This window comes from Felis catus, chromosome A3 (genome assembly GCF_018350175.1).
Source record: "Felis catus isolate Fca126 chromosome A3, F.catus_Fca126_mat1.0, whole genome shotgun sequence".
Classification (NCBI taxonomy): domain Eukaryota; kingdom Metazoa; phylum Chordata; class Mammalia; order Carnivora; family Felidae; genus Felis; species Felis catus.
The window spans coordinates 39429953-39450815 of NC_058370.1; the positions used below are offsets into that span (position 1 = coordinate 39429953).

Sequence of the window (20863 nt, forward strand, 5' to 3'; positions counted from 1 at the left end):
ATAAGTGCATATTTTTATTACTAGCCCAAATGTCACTTCCTTCTTGAAGCCTCCCTTATTTCTCCCAGCCAAATGAATTTTTATGTATTTCACAGCATTAAAAGAAAAAGAGAAGCAGAGGCATTATTAAAATAAAAATTATTACATTAGTATGTCATGAATCATATTCATGAGTGGTCTGTTACTCAAAACATTTCATTTTTTTACAATTCTTAACAGGGCCTTTCTTTCTTCCTTTTTTTATTATTAAAAAATGTGTTGCAAATATTAGCTCTTACAACATCTGGCTTAAGTACAATACATAAAACAGCACCCCAATTGTCATATAAATGTGGATTCACTACATCCACAAAATCAGCCTTGTGGATGGTCTAATATTTAGCAATGTAATGCATTTGGGGAGAGGATATAAATTTTGGATCACCCTACTTTTTTGGTTGGCTCCACCTGAACTGTATTTTCAGAACACCAACAGGTAAGTATTACTCAGAATCAAGCCAGTCCTTTAACCCAGTGCCTTGAGTTGAAGCAACTGGAGAAGGAACAAAAGGATAAGATGACCTGGCTCTGGTTGATCTGCTTTGATATCAGATTTTTGTTTCCAATGTAACATGTTGGTTGCCCACTACTTTTCAGTTCCTTGAGTAGTTCAGTTTATCTTTATTCTTTGCAAACTTCACAGAACTCCAGTGAAAACTAATTTTTACTAAAGTTTGACGAGCTATTTCCCGATCCTTTCACTTTTTTTGGTTATAATTTACTCACCAAGAGGAAAGCTTCAGATTATCTGATAAAATCCATTCAGACTGGCCAGTTGGAGTAGACGAACAATTCGCGCTGACTCAATTCTCCTCTTACCTTCACGTCTTCCAGTTCCGCAGGCTGCTTTCGCCGGCTGGTTAGCCAGTCACCTGGCGCACCTGGCCCTTGGCCACGCCCTCAGGTCCTCCTAGCGGCGCGAAGCCTGGTGTAGCGCCAACAGCCTCACGCTCCTCCCAGGCGTCCGTTCCACGCCCCGCCCCCTAAAACGCGAGGCCATCTCCAGCCCCCTCGCGCCCTGGCTCCGCCCCCTCTAGCTCCCCAACGTCCTCGGCGTCGGGCCCGAGCCTGCGCCTGCGCGTGCGCCCTGGGGCCGAAGTAGGGGCGCGCGGTGACTGGAAAACGGAGAGCGGCGGGCGGTGCAGCCAATGGGAGGCGTCGCTGGCTAGCGGCTGGAAGGCGGGGCCTGCGCGGGTGTTAGGTTAGCGCGAGGCGTGACCTAGTTGACAGGCGCTGAGGTGCTGCTTTGGCGGCGGCCGCGGGGCTGAGGCGGGTGGGAGCCGAAGCGGAGCGCGGGCTGAGAGAAGCGACTGGCGAGCGGCGCGGGACTCGGAGCCTCTTGCACTTTTTTCCTCCCGAGTGTCCCCTCCCACCCCTCCCACTCCACACACACCCTGTTTGCCCGTGAGCCTGGGGAACTTGCAGCTTAAAGCCAGCCACCCCCACGGCAACATGTACCCCAGCAACAAGAAGAAAAAGGTGTGGAGAGAGGAGAAAGGTAACTGGCCCGTCGAGTCCTGGGGCTGTGGGGGGTGGGAGTCGGGTGGGGGTGGGGGTCAGGGCTGTGTGTGCCGCGGCGCCCCCCGCCCGAGCTCCCGTCTCGCGCCTGCCCGGCCGGTGCCGCCTCCCTCGCGTGTCCGTGTGTACACACGCGCACACGCGCGCGCTTACCGGCGTGCACGCGCCGCCCCCGGGCACCTGCAGCTGGCACACGTGTGGGCGCACGCCCCTCTGCTGCCTGCCGCTCCCGGTCACCTTCTTCCCATGCGGGGCTTCCTGCGCCTGGCTGGTGGCGGAGACCCCTGACCGGCAGTTCCTGGGCCGCAGCACAACTTGTTCAGGTCCCCCACCCTCTCCTGGGACCCCAGCTGGGACTTTTGGACTCCTGGCCAGGTTGTCCCAGGCACACGTGCCCGCCGGCGGGCACATTGGCTGCTGCAGCTGCTGCGCCTTCGCGCCCAGCTGACCCTCAACTATTCACTCCTCGCCTCTAGCCCCCCACCCCCTAGCTGGTAGAGTGTCTACTCTTTCGGGCGTTTACCCCTTCTCCAGGCCTCTTCCTTCTGCGCCGCAGTGTGACTTTGGAAACCTGGAACTCTAGGGGAAACTGAAAACGGGCGTCTTGTCCGCGAGGATAAGAGCTTTCAGAGAAGTCTGAATGGGCTTTCTCTGCAGTGTGTTTCTCTGTATTTCATCCCCATTCGTAATCTGAAGCTGCTCAGAGTAAGGTTGTGAAACTGATACCACTCTCCATGAATGAGCTTGCCTCTGAATTTTGTGCACATCAAAGCTCATCCAAATCAGCTAGATTGATAGTGGCACTGATTTCTGTAAGACAGAAGTGTGCGAACCAACCGTCTCTTCTCTCTTCCTCTCCCCTTTTTCTCTGGCATCATAATTAGATAAATCTGAGATAAAACTTTAGTGTCTGGAGTTGTTTCATTCTTTCCACACTGTAGCTTTTTACAGAAGAGTAGCAAAGAGAACTTGCATTGCTACTGCTAACATAGATTAAACCTGTGTACCAGAGTGAGGTCAGGTGAAGGTAGTGCAAATTTCTCCGAAGAATCCTATCTTTTTATTAGAAGGATAATGGAGTGACTAGGTTGAAAGTTGATTTGCTTGAAAATAGCTCTTAAAACTTGTAGATTATTATTGCAAGCTCTGGCTTTTATGAACACTAAGGCCAAACAGTGGACATAAGGAAGAGAATGAATGTGGAAAAAGAATCCTTTATGTAAGGCCTACTTAAAATAATTCTGAGGAAGGGGATGAAGAAAGGATTCTTTTTTTAAGTGAACTACTGGGAAGAGTTAATATAATTGAACAATCCAAGTAAAATGGTCTTTAAAATATTTAAAGATTGGGTTGTATGTCATTTAATTCTATCTTAATGATCATGGGCTTATATAGAAGTAAAAATTCTGGTGTCACAAAACAAATGCTGTTGAAAATAATAGCCTGGTAGATATAAATTAGTGTAAAATAATCTTTGTTTTTGCAGTAGTAGTTACTTTAGTTTCAACACACTTTTAACAATGATTTACCTTGTAAGCATTGAAAGATCGTCTGTGCCCATTTTTGTTGATGGTCTTGGAATGTTAGTTTTGTATTAATAAGGCAAAATAGTGGAAATCATGGAGATTGTTTTCAGTACATAATTTATTGATGAAGTAATGATTATTGCTTAGGAAATATTTTTCTGTCATAATAATGTTCCTAAAGTAACAATGTTACAATGGTTCCTTCATTTAACACCTACATATTTGGACTGGGAAGAGCAGGCATTTTAGAATCTTTGATGTCTTGATTTTTTTTTTCTTCTAACAGTAGGGGAAAGTACAACCAAATTAATATTTTCTAAATAAAGAAGTAAATGCACAATTAAAGGTATCTAACAAAGTAAATTTCTCCTGTCTAAAACTAACCTATTTTTGCATGAAGTTTAATGTTAAAGGAAAAACATTGTGATTTGAAGACTTTAATGTATGTCTCAGTTTATCAGGATGTCTATTTTTGGAATATTTAATATTTAAAAAGAAGGAGCTAAGGATTTCCAGTATGGTTGTTATTATTAAAGAAGCTGATGGGATGCATGACTTTTTTTCTTTCATTGCACTTGTGAGGCTGGTATTATATTTTTGCAGCTGTTACTTAAATCTAAAGGAAGGCTTACCCACCTCATTGAAATGTCAGGGCATTCTGTAAACATACTTTTACTCAGTATGCCATCTAATCGTAGGTCTGCCTACTCATATGCTTGGTTCATAGAGCAGAGATTCATTGTAAAGGTGAAGCATTAAGGACAAGTTTTGTGTAATGCTAAAGAAACTGTATAGATGTCTGTGGTCCTCAGTATGTTTCATTGTTGAAACAAATAACTAAGGACTTCTCAAGTCCACATATGTTCAATAAACTGTTTTGAGCTATAATTTAAAACCACTTAATGTGTATTATAATTTTAAGAACTGAGACATAAATTATCTCATTGTTTTATTTTCTTATTATTGATCTTATTTCTGTTCTAAGTGTCCATACTTAAATGTTTAAATAAATGGAATCACGGAGGCCAGGTTGCCTTCCCGTATTACCTTCTGACATTTACTAAAACTGTGAGTTGCTTCAAAATATCTCTCAACCTGATCACTGATGTTGTAATATTTCTGTATTAGTGATCTGAACTTTTTAGTAGTGTTTTGGTAAGTGCTAGTCATCCCTTCTCCTTTGTGTGAGTCTTCCAAATTTATCATTTCCTTAAAGCTTCCTATGCCATCAAGACCCCCCTCCCTTCTCCTACACAAACACATGACATTTCCTTTTAATTCACATGAAAATTCATGTCATGTAACACGAACAGCCATAATACCTTCCCCTGTAGTCTCATTTGTCCATTTCTTTACATGTCCTTTGTCTTTTCAGTTCTGTTCCTATCTTAAAGGAAGGACTTAAAAAAAAAATGTTTATTTTGAGGTGGGTAGGGAGAGAGGGACAGAGAGGGAGAGAGAATCCCAAGCATGCTCCACACTGTTAGTACAGAGCCCAATGGGGGCTCAATCCCACAAACCAGGAGATCATGACCTGAGCCAAAATCAAGAGTCAGATGCTTAACCACTCAGACTCCACCAATGGCTTATTGATTTCTATTCTTCCTGATCTTCCTGTAGCAATTGACAGTATTTCCCTTCTTCTACTTATTATAACTTTGCCGGTTTCTACATCACTGGCACTTTGATTCACCTGGCAGTGACATCTAAGTTTTATTTCATTTTATTTATTTGCATTTAAGTTTCCTCTTTGTGTACACTCCCTGATTATGGTGTTTTGTTTTGTTTTGTTTTGTTTTGTTTTGTTTTGTTTTGTTTTGTTTTGTTTTAGGTTTGGTCACATCCCTTACCTTTTCCTATTAACTTCCTTTAGGACCAGAAGTTTGGGTCATAATTTCCAAAATCTCTAAGCTAAACCTCTTTCCTGAATTCCATATTCTTGATTTCAACTCGAATACACTTTAGGCATCTTCCGTTCAATACAGTATTGTCCTTTGAGTATTGTAGTGTTGTGATTTGGTTTTATCATATCTAATTAAAATATCTTATTATCATTTAATGTGGCTGAAGAAAAGCCAGCTCTAGGAGTAGGACAAATGTTGGCTCCCCATTTCTTATTCACTTGTACTTATATTAAAACCTTTGGCAGTTTATTTCTGTGAAAGAATCTTTTAAAGTGATTATTTTATGAGAGTTAGACACCTGAAACTAGGTACTATCCTTAAATCCATTCATCTTGTAATCTGCTGACAGACAGTTGGAGAGTACAACTGTCAATCTCTTTACATTGTGTAGACCTTTGGTAAAGTATATGATACATGGCTGCTGGCATACAGAAACACATCGCCTTTTTTGAAGAGCTTTTCCTGTGACAGTAGTACACTATAGTGACTAATAGTTTAGGCTATAGTTTTTGACTTAGGGAGATATGTGACTGGATTTGAATGGAAAGCTTTCTTGCTTTGGACAAGGTGCTGAACATTGATGTGCTTCATTTCCCTATCTACAAAATAATAATAATACTACCAGCGTGCCTGGGTGGCTCAGTTGGTTAAGCCTCCGACTCTTGATTTTGGCTCAGGTCAGATCTTGCAGTTCTTGAGTTCAAGCCCTGTGTCAGGCACCACATTGCTGACCGTGTGGAGCCTGCTTGGGATTCTCTCTCTGCCCCTTCTCCACTTGTGCGTGTGCGCACACTCTCTCTCAAATAAATAAATAAATAAATAAATAAATAAATAAACTTAAAAAAACATCCTTAAAAAAATAATACCAATTTTGCTGAGTTGTTGGAAAGATTATTTTCATTATATGTGTGAAGTACCTGCCACTCATAAAGAACAGGGGCTTTTTTTTTTTTAAAGTTTATTTATTTTGAGGTGGTAAGGGGCAGAGAGAGAGAGGGGAACAGGATCCCAAGCGGCCTCTGTGTGGAGCACAGAGCCTGATGTGGGGCATGAACTCAAACTGTGAGATCATGAACTGAGTGGAAATCAAGAGCCGGACACTTAACTGACTGAGCTACCCAGACACCCCAAGAACAGTGACTTCTTTGTAAGTGACACCAACTGTTAATAATTCTAAGGTGCATTTGAAGAATATTTTAATCTTACCAAGATGTATATTGCAAGTTGTGTTTAATCACCTCCACAAAGATATTACATTGAAAGTGTAGTTTTATTGTTGATGGCATTTTAGAATTAAGGAATACCTTGGTAACTGCCTTTCTTGTGCTCTTAACATTTCTATGTATTTGTCTTAGGATTTTGTGTTTTATTTATGTAGCAGTTATTTTGTATATTATCCATTCCCGTTTTGTTTTGTGAACTCCTCAAGGTTAAGGATCACCTTTGTACCTGCAGTGTATAAACATTACTGGCACATAGTAGACTGTTAGTAGATGTTGATTGAAAGAGTTCACTTAGGGGCGCCTGGGTGGCTCAGTCGGTTAAGCGGCCGACTTCGGCTCAGGTCATGATCCCGCGATCCGTGAGTTCGAGCCCCGCGTCGTGCTCTGTACTGACAGCTCAGAGCCTGGAGCCTGTTTCGGATTCTGTGTCTCCCTGTCTCTCTGACCCTTCCCCGTTCATGCTCTGTCTCTCTCTGTCTCAAAAATAAATAAACGTTAAAAAAAAAAATTAAAAAAAAAAAAGAAAAGAAAGAGTTCACTTATTTCTTGGTCTATCACAAAAGAGTCTTCCTTATCAGGCTTTGATTCCCCCTCCCTCCCACATGCCCCAGTAACATGTGTTAACTTAACACTTTTTAACAGTCAAATATGAAATCATTAGATTTTCATTTTGATGTTTCTCAGGCCCACACTAGTTCTTTGATTTGTTTATACGATTAATGTTTAAATTATAAAATAATTGCTGAATTTAAAAGTTAAATACAAATGGAGATTCTGCTTTTGTTTTGCAAGAACGTTTACTGAAGATGACCTTAGAGGAGAGACGCAAAGAATACATAAGGGACTATGTTCCCCTGAACACCATCCTATCGTGGAAGGAAGAGATGAAGGGCAAGAGCCAAAATGATGGTAAGTTTCTCAGAACATTTTTAGGTATATACTGTTCCCATTTATTTATGATTTCTGCGAGACAGTTTTGACAGAAATGAGTAACTGGCATTATATTAAAACAGATGACATTTTTGCTATTTGAAGTAATTGCTTGGTTGCATTTAATTGTTTTTAGCAACCTATTGTGTGTTATTTAAATTTAGGAAATTATATTAACATAATTCATGTTACAATCCACATTTATAATATGACACTTTAAAAAAACTATTCCATAGTTGTTCTTGGAGTAATTAATATTAAGGATTTGGTGCTTTGGTGGTGTGGCCCTTTGAGTTTGTTTTGATTAGATTCATTTATATTGGATTTCTTTAAGTTATTGTAAGGATTGGATATAGTTGAAAGTGCGTTAGGAAGAACAAAGAAAAACTAGTATTTCACAGAGTTTTAGAGAAGAGTATATGTTTTGTATAGTATGGTATTATGTCTACATGTAAAATATTTGTATTACAAAATTTACTGTCAAAGTCTTTATGATTTAATGAGAGTATAGCATAGATTGTTTGAGTCAAGATATGTGTTAGAATATAAGTGAAATTTTAAGTATTGAAAAAATAGATGCAAGAAATTCTTAAAAAACAATGTAATGGATTTAATAGATACTTATTATGTTTACTTCTGAATTAGCACTCATTGCTCTGGATGTAAAATTTAGAAGAAATAAGGTGCTTTTCAGGATTTTTAACATTTGAGAAAGAAAGGTAACTTTATGAAAGGGACTTGGAACATGCTAATTTCACAGGTTATGGTCTTCGATTGATGGAACTGTACAGGATACTGTGAGTTTAGAACAAGAAGTCTAGTATGGAATTCCAGTGGACAAATCTATGGGAAACAACAGCCCAATTAGGCTTTTCTGTCTGTGAAGAGAACACATTCACCTCATTGTTTGCATTTTAGGCAGAATTTTTGTTTTTCAAGAAGGCAAAACATGTGGGTTTTCAGATTTTGCTTGAAAACATATGTGACCTTGGGCAAGTGAAGGTAGTAGTTCTACCTCAAGTTATAATGGGATCATTGGACAAGCTGATTGGGACATACACATCTAACCTGCTTGCCCAGGGTTTTCAGCAAAATAAATGCAAATTATTTTAGTAATGGTCTGATTAAGACATCATTCATTGATAGAGAAAGTAGTGTTGTGTAATGAAAAGAATATAGAACTAGAGACCCAACAGGACAGATTTTTTTTTTGTTCTAGGACCATGTGCCTCTTCCTTTTTGGGTCTCAGTTATTCTTTGTAAGAAACTGGTATTGAATACTTCAGCTCCGTTATTTTATGGCTAGTAGATCTCTTTTTTTCCAGTGCTTCATTCATTTAATTTTCTTTCTTAGTTGCTGTTTTAGCTGGTTACTTTTCTAAGGATATAGTACCTGATGTTCTTCTAAAACACTTTTTGCCTCTCAGATAGAGGTGGATTTCTGTTGCTGCCAGAACAATTGACAAAGCAGTAGCGATACCAGGTTATATTGCCCAATGTTGGGTCTGCTCATCTCTGCATTAAGGCTTGGCCTTTATATTGGCTGCTTCTATTTGAATATTCATATAACAGTGTAGGGTTGAATTGGATTATCAGATAACTCACAGTTGGGTGTTTTCAGAGATATCAGACACCAAAATATGTCCCCAAATCAGAAAAATACATTGAATAACACCAGTTATTCATTGTTATTCCCTAATTACTCTTATATCCCAATATAAGCTTTATAAGTGGGTTACAACTGCTCTATATATTTCAGTTTTTTCATTCATGCTGTTTGGAACTAAAAGTCTTTCATGGGGAGTGAGGTGGTGTGGTCAAAATTGTATTTCTGTTGAACAGTTTTTTTGTTTTTTCCATCTAATGTTACTTGCTCCTCTGTTGTGACCTAGAAATTAATGACTAGCCTCTTCTTTTTCATGAAAAAAAAAATGGAATGGCTCATTCTACAAGTAATATCTGTTTATTTCTTTACATGATAGATATCTTTTGTAAGTGCTTTCTTTCATTGTTTCCTATCCAGTGCTCAGTTATGCTAAAATATTAGTAAAGAGAATTTTAGTATTTTAACAGATCCTTTAAAATTATAAATTAAAACAATGATAAAGAACAACTATAGTTTTGTATTTTATTTTGAAATGTTTAAACCACTGCTTATAAATGTATATATAAGTAGATTCATATTTTTATAATGACTTAATTTTTTATGTATGAAATTTCCAATTAAGTTTTAAAAGAAGTCTATAATTCTCTGTCATAGTTTCTATTTGTAGGAAATGAACAGTATTTACTGGGCTAGCACAATATACCAATTTCAAGTATTACAGTTTAACATTATTACTTAAATTTTTTATAGAAGGACATTTTGACCTTGATACCCAAGATTACATGGAAAGTTCTCAAGCTGTTGTTTTTAATTTTTTTTCTTTGCTCAGTTTTGTTTTACTGTAATTAAATGCTTTTTGTTATATTGTAGTAAAAAGTTAAATAAGCTGGAGAGTAGCTGAATGTATTTGTCATAATTTTGATTTTGAGGCATCCTAAAGGAGGGAACCAAAAATTGCCAAATATAAAATCATTGTATAGAAAGAAGGAATTCCTATAAATAGACAATATTTTTACTTTGACTTGCTACTCTAGTAATACTGGCAAGCTATGGATCAGACAGGGAAGGGATGAGAGATGATTACAAAAAAAAAGAAAAAAACCCACAAAAAAACAAACCACAACCCACTTTATTGTTCATGTTCATATTTGTCAACTGCTGTTGGTAAGTCTCTGGAATTATGTGCTTTCACCTAATAATTCTATTTCATCTGCCAGTTGCTTTTTTGTAGGGAATTTTTAAGTGCTTGTCTCTTACTATATTGTGTCTCTGTAACTGCAATAGTGCCTCATGGGTAGGTGAGCTCAATTAGTATGCTAAATAAGAACACCTCAGAGGTTAACTGTCTATGAAGGACAATTCTGTATTTTTTTCAAACTTTTAAATGAGCATTTAAAAACATATATAAAAATAGAGTGGTATGATGAATCTTTATGCACCAATCACCCATTTCAACAGTTAAAACATGGCCAATTTTATTTCATCTTACACCAGTGCTTCCAAATTATTTTGAAACAATTCTTGTATATCATATCGAATTTTTCTGTAAATATATGTATGTGTGCATATGTATGTATCTCTAAAAGAGACATATTTTTTGTTGCTTTACTATAACAACACTATCAATCACACCTAAAAATTAATAATTCTTTAAATGTCCAACTAGTATTAAGATTTTTACAATTGTCTCATGAGGGGTTTTACCTCTTTTTAATACAGTTGATTTGTTTAAGATCTAAACAAGATCCAAATGCTGCGTTTAATATATTTCTTAAGTATCTTTTAACATATAGTTCTTTTTCTCTCTGTCCCCCCCCCCCCCCCCCCCCCCACCTCCCATAATTTTGTTTGATAAATAAAGTTATTTGCCGGGGTGCCTAGGTGGCTCAGTCAGTTGAGTGTCTGACTTCGGCTCAAGTCATGATCTTGTGGTCTGTGGGTTTGAGCCCCACATTGGGCTCTGTGCTGACAGCTCAGAGCCTGGAGCCTGCTTCGGATTCTGTCTCTGTCTCTGTCTCTCTGTCTCTCCACCTTCCCCACTCACACTCTCTCTCAGAAATAAAGAAGCATTAAAAAAAAAAGTTATTTGCCGTATAGAAAGTTTCACATTTTGGGTTTTGCTGACTGAATCTTTGTGGTGTCTAATGTGTTCTTTGGTCCACAGTATTTCTTATGAGTCCAGTTTCTTATAGGTTAGTGGTTAAATCCAGAGGCTTGATCAGACATGGGTTTAATTTTTTGAAGGAATACTTCATACTTCTTTTCCATAATGTCACAAGGCAATAGTGTTTGCTTCCCTCTCTGTGTTAAGACTGATCACTAGGCTCCAGTATTGTCAGCCTAATCCATCCATTGTAAAATTTCCTATCACCTTTCACCTAATGGTTTTAGCAGCCATTGATGATCTTATCCTAATTTTATCATTTTGTCTTCATTTATTAGTTGGACTTCTATAAAGAACTTTCTCTTGTCACCTTTTTTGTTTCCATGTAATACAATTTATACAGAAAAAGCAGTATAAACTTTTCAAATTGAGTTGGTTTCCTGAAATCTTCTAAAACTAATGAAAGGGTACTTTTTAATTTTTGACTTATTTTGAATCTCTCTTTCTCTCTCCTTGCCACATAGGTATATTAAGTGGGAAAACTTCAATGTTAACAGTCTATAACACAGCATGTGTGTATGTGAATTTAAAGTATAGCTCTCACATAAAAACATACAATTACTGAACTGTAGTCTGAAGATGTAGTAGAAAGACAGAGATACATACATGGATGTATGGATGGATATGATAGAAAGATGGCATTGCTTCTTTGTAGGGACAAAAATTCTCAGCTTTAATTGATATGAATTCTGTTCTCCTTTGCTACTTCCAAGCTAATGTTCTATAACACCACTCAGAGAAGCATTGTTGTTCCTTTCTTTAGAGGGAGCAAATGATTGGCAAAGATTCTGCTATGCTTCTGCTAATTTTCTCTTCCTAATTAGTGTTAGGGAAAATAGCTACAGCTGTAAGTTTAGATGTTTGAGTCATTATTTTTAATGTTCATATGGAACAACAAAGACAAAATGTAATAAATTATGAAGATAAGTTAGATGAAAAGTATACAATTATTTTCCTCAGGTATGACAATTTAAAAAATGGGTCATTTAGGAAGAAACTTCATATTTCATATCTTGATAGATTTCATGTCTTACATATATTCAAATTTGATTTATAGTCATTTGAAAATACTTAACTAGAAATTGTGAACTGTGAAGACTTTGTAAGTGTGAATCTTCATTTTTTGAAGTATATAAAAATATTTTGAGATGTGTGGGTTGACTAGAGAGAGGCATGTGTGTTATCTTTCATCTTGAAAAACTAGCATGTTTGGCATAGAAGTTCAACCTTATTTGCTCTCATTTTCATTATAACTAATTTCTTCTGTTAAATTATTTCCACAAGAGGTGATGGCTGACAAAAAAAAAATTCAAATTCCTCAATCTCTCAGCCACTGAGATCTTATTTCAGTGTAGGTAGTGAATTTTGTTTTATTTTATCTGTGTACCAACTTGACTATTGATATTTAGAAATCACCAAAAAGAGTGTGTCTTAATATTTTGATTTCAGTGCAAAGTCAAGTATTTTTGTTCTGAGTAAATTTACGATAACTTTTTTTGAATGTTAATATTTTTATTAATCACTAGAAATGGGGAAATAAGAATATAATTATGTCACTGAGTATTACATGGAGAGGGGTGAGGGACTATAATGGTAAAAGGAATTAAAAAAAAATTAATAACTATGATGAGGTGGGCACTGCCCCAGATTTTCAAACTATGTCAACTATATTATTTTATTAAATATTTGATGTTAGTCACAATTTAAAATGACTAAACAGTTAGGAAAATGGAATGGATGGAATTTAGTAGGGATACAAATATTGGAAAGGAGTATTTCCTATTTAATTTTTTGATATTGATTCCTCTTTGTATTTAGTTTGAGTACTACACTTTAAAAGCAAAATGATCAGTCAAAGCAGAAGAAGGCTCAGAACAAAACTCCTCAGCTTCTTAGATAGAAATCTTTTATTTTGAGTGGGTGGTGATTTTTGCCCTCTTTTAAATGATCTTAAAATGAATTTAATTAAAAAAACTGGCAATCTATTTTTGCCTCAAGTAACAAGGATCACTCTGGCTTTTTCTTCAAGCAGTTATTTGTGATGCTTTCATTAACAGCAAAGATGTTGCAAAAGTAGAACTTGAATTAGAAACAGGCATTTTTCACTTTACAGTTAAAAGTAAAGACTAGTATGAGGACTAAAATACTAAAATGGGCTGAACTTTATGATCTGGCCCCTCTCCTCTTTGGCCTCTTACTCCTTTTCTTGGTCTCTGCCTCTAGCCACACTATCCTTTTTGTTTCTTGAATGTACTGTGATCCCTCCCACTGCTGGGTCTTTATCTGTATTTGCCTCTCCCTCCACCCCCCATAAGGACTTCTGTCACCTAAATTTTTCTTAGCTTTCATTTCTCACCTTGATACCCTTCTATTTTTTTTTTTTTTTTTGAAGTCTTCCCTGAGCCCTTACTTTGAAACAGTTTCCTTTATTATATACTTTCATAGAGCTATGTTCTTTTCCATAGAGCATTTATATTAATTTGTTTTTATGTATTCAGTCACAGGATTATCTTGATCCGGTTGTATCTCTATATAAGATTGCAATTACTAGGAAAATGGGATGATGTCTTCACTCCCCTTCATATCTCTGCATCTGTCATAGTACTTGTTGCACAGTAGATATTCAGTAAATACCTGTGTGAATTGAAGAAATTAAAAACATTCTCATGATGGCATTTTTGTGCGTTATTTTGTTTCACCTTTTCCTCACTGTATTGTAAGGATTCATGTGGGAATGATGGGCTTAAAAATTAAGCCAGATGCTTTTTAATGTAGGTGATGTATACATTTATGTCTTTGTAATATAACATCGGTTTTATTGTTTTAAAAGTTAGTTTACTAATAAATTTAACAAAGATTTTATTGAACTGTTGCATAGATATTTAGTTGAGACAAGGATGAAAATTTATGCGTTATGTGTATTTATCAGCATTGTATGATTTTGTTTATATAGTACTTAGTAACTAAATGTCATGATTTCAGTTTCTGTGAGTTTAAATGTCAAAAGAGCTTTAAGTAAAAATGAGTGTAAACATAGACACTGAGCCTATTGTGTAGTAATAATTTAAAGTGTAGAAAAACCTTACAGTATTACCATTCTAAATGCATTTACTTTAGCATTGATTCTTGATACATAAAGCAACTGTAAGAAATAATTTTAATATTCTATCCCATTTAATCCCTTTATGGAGTTCATTGATTTGCTTTGTAAAAGAACTTGGCTACTGACAGATTGGTACACCATGAAAAAATTAGGCTAAATAACTTCTAAGAATGTTGAGAATAATGGCATTCATTGTAATGTTTGAAAACATTAAATTTTTATCTTGATACTCTGTGTGAGGTTGTGAACAATGGTTTAGTCAAACATTTGTGAAGTAAGGTTAATTTCTAAAATTATATAAATTTGTATATATACAGACTTGGTGTTAAGACCACAAGATGAAAAGTTTTTTCTGTGTGTCTCTGTATTTCATAAGTCTGTAACTTCACAGATTCTGTTTTCTTTTTAATCCATTAAATGAATTATACTAGTTAACAGGTTTTACTTAACATTTTGGTCAGTGCAGACAGATATTTTGCGATGAATTACAGACTGGTGGTAGCCAAAGCCAATGTTTTCCTTTAATTTTCTTTTTTTCTCCCTCTGATCGTACTTCTACATGAAGAAGTCTTTATAAAGTCTTAGTCTTCATTTCTGAAATATTTATTGAATTTCCATGTAAGTATTCAGAACAAAGATTTAAATACAATTTATAGTTTTACCTATGCCTTTGATGTAGAACCATATTGAGGATTACTGATGAAACAATCAAAGTATGGATCAACAACAAAAACCAGATGTGTAACAAAATATAGATCAACAACAAGATAGCAGTTAACAGTAGTCCATATGCCTGGCTATATCCATGCCAGGGCAGAAGATATATGTGCCTTTTGGGTTTTGGAAATACTAAGGTCTAGTTTGCTCTAACTCCAGAGAAGCCATGGGTTTCAGATTGCTGGTTGTTTGCCTAGATATTGGACCAAGATATATTCAGTTTTTGAAGAAACCAGACTATCCTGACATATAGGGGATTCTCTCCTCAAACTTAGATTTGTGATTGTGTCTGTCATATGAATATAACAGAGTTAGAGCTTTTCCACATTTTGTACTTGTATTAGTGATTCTCTTGGGGTAAAAACTTTCACGGACTGCATATATGTGTGTGTAAGTAGAGGCTTACTGCTAAATACTCATCAGGCACGTAATAATGGAGTTAACTCCATTATGTTAACTCCGGAAGTGCAAAACTTTTGGGATTAAACATTGCTGGTATACGATCCCAGTTCTGCTCTTATGTGCCCTAGCCAAAGAACATGTGACTTCCCTAAACTTGTCTCTTCATTTGTTACATAGCTCCAAAGCTTGCTGTTTTTTTTTTTTTTTCTAGAATGAACCTTTCTCTTGCATGAAACTTCTTTTGACTCCGTATTCACTACTAATCATATTTATACTCTTAACCAATGTATAATACAATGTAGATTTTTTTCTATGCCTGTAACTATAACTATATGTGTACTTTGTTTGGATTTAGTCAGTCTGCTTTAAGAAGGTAGGAATTGTGACTGTTTATTGAAATTTTATTTTGTAGAGTCTACTGGAGGTCCTTATGTGTATTTGTTTGCTAGTTTGTTTTATGCATAGTAAGTAGAGTTAAAACCGGTGAAGGAAGATTTTTTTTTTAAATAATTGGTTATTTTGAAACATTAGGGCTACTTTTTTGTTTCCTTTATGAGTGTATGTTAAAGAATTTAGAAATTTACACTGTCAGATTTGAGAAGAGGGCATCTGAAACAGAAAATGCTTTCTGAATTAAAGGCTAATTTTTTTAAAATTGATAACTTTTGTTATTTATCATTTAGAGTAGATAACAAGTGAATTAAAACTTCTCTGGCCTTCACTAAAATTCACTGTATGTGAATTTTAATGTTATTGAAAGGGAAAAATTGTTTAAAACAGGAGTTGACTGAACAATTTTCACATACAAAGGAATAGCATAGTTCGTACATCAGATGAGATGACTTTTTTTTAAGGAAAGTATCTTGACCTTTTGTGGACATGAGAAGTCTAGAAAGAAGAGACAAAACAGAGAGGCATTTTGAGTTTTGGCGCAGCCTGGGTGAGAGATGTGAGGTTATAGGCATGAAAAGAGGAGGAGGAGACCCAGGAAGGATGGCGGAGATCAAGGAGCTCCAGCAACATGGCGGGAAGTCAGTCCGCATGTAAGGACAGTCTGTGCAGCCTCAAAGCATATAGATAGGATGGGGGCTGGAGTTATTTATCTTATTTGATTGCTAAAATAATGGGTGTACCTCTATGGAGATACTCAGGTGTCTAACATCTTGATTGTTTTAATGATATAATTATGCATGTGGCTCATAAGAATATTGAGTTTAACCATACTTATGAGTGTCTTTGACAAACACAAAAAATATATGCTGTATAGTCTCTGAATTCTTCCACTTGTTCAGGTGGTATGGGGCTGGACAGATAAGAAAATGTGTACCTGGAAGACTATTAGACATATTAATCTCAGCATAAGAAACCAGTTCAAATTTCTGGTAACTTGACTTGGTCCTTAAGTGTATTTAAAATCTGTTTACTCATTTTAAAGTGTACAATTTAGTGACTTTAAGTACATTTACAGTGTTGTGCAACCATTTTCAAGACCCATTTCCAAAACCTTTTCATCTTCCCAAATAGAAGCTCTGCATCCATTAAATAACTCTCATCCTCCCCCTCATACAGCTTTTGGTAATCTGTATTTTATTTTCTGTGTCAATAAATTTGGCTGTTCTAGGCTTCACATAAGTAGAATCATACAGTATTCTTTATGTCTGGCTTGCTTTACTTAGCATAATGCTTTGTAGGTTCATCCATATTATAGCATGTATCAGGAAGTTCATTCCTTTTTCAGATTAGATACTATTTTACTGTACGTATATACTACATTTTTTTCATTCATCTGTTGATAGACATTAGAGTTTTTACACCTTTTGGCTATTGTGAATAATGTTAAGAATAAAAATATTTTTTAGTTCTTTGGGGTATATAAACTAGGAGCGGAATTGCTGTATTATATGGTAATTCTGTGTTTTAACTTTTTGAGGAACCACAAAACTGTTCTCCACAGTGGCTGTACCCTTTTACACATTGCCATCAGCAATGCACAGGGTTTTTTCCCCATTTTTGCCAATGCTTGTTATTCCTTTTTAAAAAATGACAGTAAAATATAAATAATACTTTTTCAGCATTGCTTTGTAGCTTTTAGTGTACAAGTCTTTCACCTTAGTTTATTACTAAGTATTTTATTCTTTATGATGCTATTATAAATGGTATTGTTTCCCTTTACTACTTAATGGTTGTTCATTGTTAGTACACAGAAATGTAACTGATTTTTGTGGGTTGATTTTGTATCCTGCAACTTTGTTGAATTCAAGCTAATAATCTTTGGGTTTTCTACATATATGATCATGTCATTTGTGAACAGAGATAATTTTACTTATTCCTTTCCAATACAAAGGCATGTATTCCTTTTAAGCTGCTGCTGAATTCAGTTCTAATTTTGTTGAAGATATTTGCATAGTTATTTATAACGAATATTGGTCTGTATAGTTTTCTTGTAGTGTCTTTTTCTGGCTTTGGTTTTGGGTAATGTTGGTAATAGTTATATAGAATGAGTTAAGAAGTGTTCCCTCTTTTTTTTTTTTTTTTTTTTTGTGGAGGAGTTTGAGAAGGATTAGTGTTAATTTTTTAAATGTTTGATAGAATTCATCTATTCCTTGGCCTTTTTTTTTTTTTTTTTTTTTTATGGGGGCAACGCTTCTCCAGATTTTTGAATGCTGATCAGTCTCCTTACTAGTTACAGGTCTATTCAGATTTCCTATTTTTCAACGAGTTGGTTTTTGGTAAGTATTTCTAGTTGTTTCTAGGTATTTGTTTATTTTATCTAGGTTATCCAATTTGTTCGTGTGTAATTGTTCATAGTAGTCTTATTAAATTTTTATTTTTGTAAAATTGATGGTTCTGTACCTACTTTTATTTTTGATTTTAATAATTTTAGTATTCTCTGTTAATATAGCTAAAAGTTTGTAAATTTTATCTTTTCAAAAGGCCAGCCCTTATTTTGGTGATCTTTTCTATTTTTTTTTTAATTCTTAATTTGTCTCCACCTGTCTTTCTTAATAATTTCCTTTATTCTGGTACCTTTCTGTTTGGGTTTTTTGGTTTTTTTTTTTTAGTTCCTTGATGTGTAAAATTAGATTATTGATTTGAGATCTTCCTTTTCAACATATATGTTTAGAGCTTTAAATTTCAGATAAATTTCTCTTTTTACTTCATGCCATACTTCATGCCATGTTTTTATACATTTGTTTTCATTTGTTTCCATGTATTTTTTGATTTTTTCTTTGCCCATTGTTCAAAAGTGTGTTGTTTAATTTGCATATATTTATTCATATTGCGATTTTCTTTCTGTTATTGACTTCTAGTTTTATTCCATTGTGAGCAGAAAAGATTCTTTTTGTGATTTCATTGTTTTTATACTTTTGAGATTTGTTTTGTGGCATAACATCCTGGATGGTGTTCCATGTGCACTTGAGAAAAATGTTATCGTATCCAGTATATATCTGTTACGTACATTTGGTTTATAGTGTTCAGGTCATCTGTCTCCTTCTTGATTTTCTGCCTGACTGTTCCTCCATTATTGAAAGTGGGATATTTAAATCTCTTTAGTATAGATCTCTATTTTCCCTTCAATTGTGTCAGTGTTGTTCATATAATTGGGGGGGGGGTCTGTGGTCTGGTGCATATATATTTATAATGGTTTTATCTTCTTGATGACTTGATCTTTTTATCAATATTTGATATCCTTTATCTCTTTTAATGATTTTTGACTTAAGGTCTGTTTTGTCTGATATAACTACCACAGCTCTCTTGATTACTATTTTCATGGAATATTTTGTTTTATCTTTTCACTTTTAATCTGTTTATATCTTTGGTGAGCCTCTTTGGACATCATGTAGTCTGATCTTTTTTTTTAATTCTTTTTAAATTCTGCCAGTCTCTGTCTCTTGATTGGAGAGTTTAATCGTTTATGTTTCAAGTAATTACTGACCAGGAAGCACTCACCTCTGGTATTTTGCTGTTATCTGTATGTTTTAAAGTTTTTTATTCCTCATTTTCTCCATTATTGCCTCCTTTTGTGTTCATTTGATTTTCTTTTTTGTAGTGATGTCATTTGATTCCCTTAGCTTTTATGCATATTGTATATAGATTTTTCTTTGTGGTTACAAAGAAATCCCATGGGGATTGTGTATAACCTCCAAAAGTTATAAAGTTTTTATTTTATCAGATTGATTCCTGCTTAACTTTATTTGCGTACAAAAACTGTTACATAGCACCATCGCCCTGCCCATATTATGCTACTAGTGTAATATATTGCATTTTTATACTTTGTGTGCCCAGTAACATAGGTTTATTATTAGTTTTTATGTATTTGTCTTTTAAATTATGTAGGAAATAGTTTGCAAACTAAAATTGCAATAATACTAGCTTTTATCTTTACTAGAGATACTAATTTCTTCCTATGGCTTCAATTTACTGTCTAGCAGGCTTTCTTTTCAACCTGAGAAACCCCATTAGTATTTTGTATGTCTACTGGTAATACACTCCCTCAATCTTTGTTTCTCTGGGAATGTGTTTATTTCTCCCTCAAGGACAGATTGGCTGAATATAGAATTTTCAGTTAACATTCTTTTTCCCTTTCATCCCTTTAAACAAATCATACCACTCTTCCCCCTTCTGCCTCTAAAGTTTCTGATGGGAAATCAACTGATAATTTTATTGAGGATCCCATATACATGATGAGTCAGTTCTGTCTTGTTGCTTTTCTCATGGTCTTTGACAGTTTGATTATGATGTGTCTTCTGTGAATTCTGAATTCCACTTGGAGTCTGTTGATATTTTGATATTTTTGATTTGTAGATTGATGTCTTCCATCTCATTTATGATGTTTTCTCCATTATTCTTCAAATTATCTTTCTGACTTGTTCTCACTTTGTGAGACTCCCATAATGCATGTGTTGGTCTGTTTGTGCCCCTCAAGTCTTTCAGGCTTGGCTCACATCATTCTTTTGTGTTCAGTTTTTTGTGCTTGATAATTTCAGTTCTTTTATCTTCAGGTTCACTGATTCTTTCTTCTGCCCACTCATTTCTGCTGTTGAACCTCTCAAGTGAATTTTTTATTCTTATTGTGCTTCTGAGCTCCAGAATTGTAAATTCTTTTTTTTAATAATTTTTCTTTTCAGAAATTCTTTTCAGAAATTCTTGTTTGATTTTCTGTTTATACATTGTTTTCTTGATTTCCTTTTTAAGGTGGTGGTTTAAAGGTCATTGTCTGGTAAGCTTGAAACATGTGGGCTTCCTCTAAGATTGTTTTTGTCAGTTTATCTTGTTTGTTAGCATGGGCCATTTTTTCTCTTGTGTGGTATATCTGTATAATGGTTGAAAGGTGGGCATTTGTTGTAATGCAATAATTGTGGAAATCAATTTTCCCTCTTTTCCAGGGATTTTTGCCTTTTTTTTGATTGCTGAAGACTATTCATTTGTTTTGAAATTTTTTCCTATTTTTGCATAGACTTGTCTTTGTCATGTGTGATCATTGAAATCTTTCTTCTGTTAGCTTGTGATTGGTTCAGGTTTTTACAGGCATTTCCTCAGGAGTTATCCCTGTCTTTGAAGATTAGCTATATGCTGGGACTTTCTTCAGTACCTAACAAGGTCATCTCTGAATCTAGGATCATCTTTAAGTGTAAACTTAAGGTCTTCTTAATTTTTTTCATGAGCTTGTATCCTGTCTGGACACGCTTATGACTTTCTAAATTCTTCTGTACACGTGTCTGCTTTTGAA

The 20863-nt window shown here is 35.4% G+C and overlaps 2 protein-coding genes across 7 annotated transcripts in view; one reads left to right on the plus strand and one right to left on the minus strand.

Moving 5' to 3' along the window:
* Positions 1-1018, minus strand: part of SEL1L2 (SEL1L2 adaptor subunit of ERAD E3 ligase) — a 123935-nt gene extending 122917 nt beyond the window's left edge. For 2 of the 6 annotated variants that reach the window (XM_045055081.1, XM_023251477.2), the window contains exon 1: positions 766-1018. The gene's annotated coding sequence lies outside the window, so the exon portion shown is untranslated. Of the gene's footprint in view, positions 1-429; positions 533-765 lie in introns of all 6 variants that reach the window. The other 4 variants (XM_045055084.1, XM_023251478.2, XM_045055082.1 and 1 more) reach the window with 3 other exon arrangements.
* A 217-nt stretch (positions 1019-1235) lies between these two features.
* The window catches only part of MACROD2 (mono-ADP ribosylhydrolase 2), a 2026389-nt gene continuing 2006761 nt past the window's right edge, over positions 1236-20863 (plus strand). Inside the window, exons 1-2 of the mRNA XM_023251484.2 lie at positions 1236-1537; positions 7003-7119. Coding sequence (XP_023107252.2) covers positions 1492-1537; positions 7003-7119 — 163 coding nt within the window. The 5' untranslated portion in view covers positions 1236-1491. The remainder of the gene's footprint in view (positions 1538-7002; positions 7120-20863) is intronic.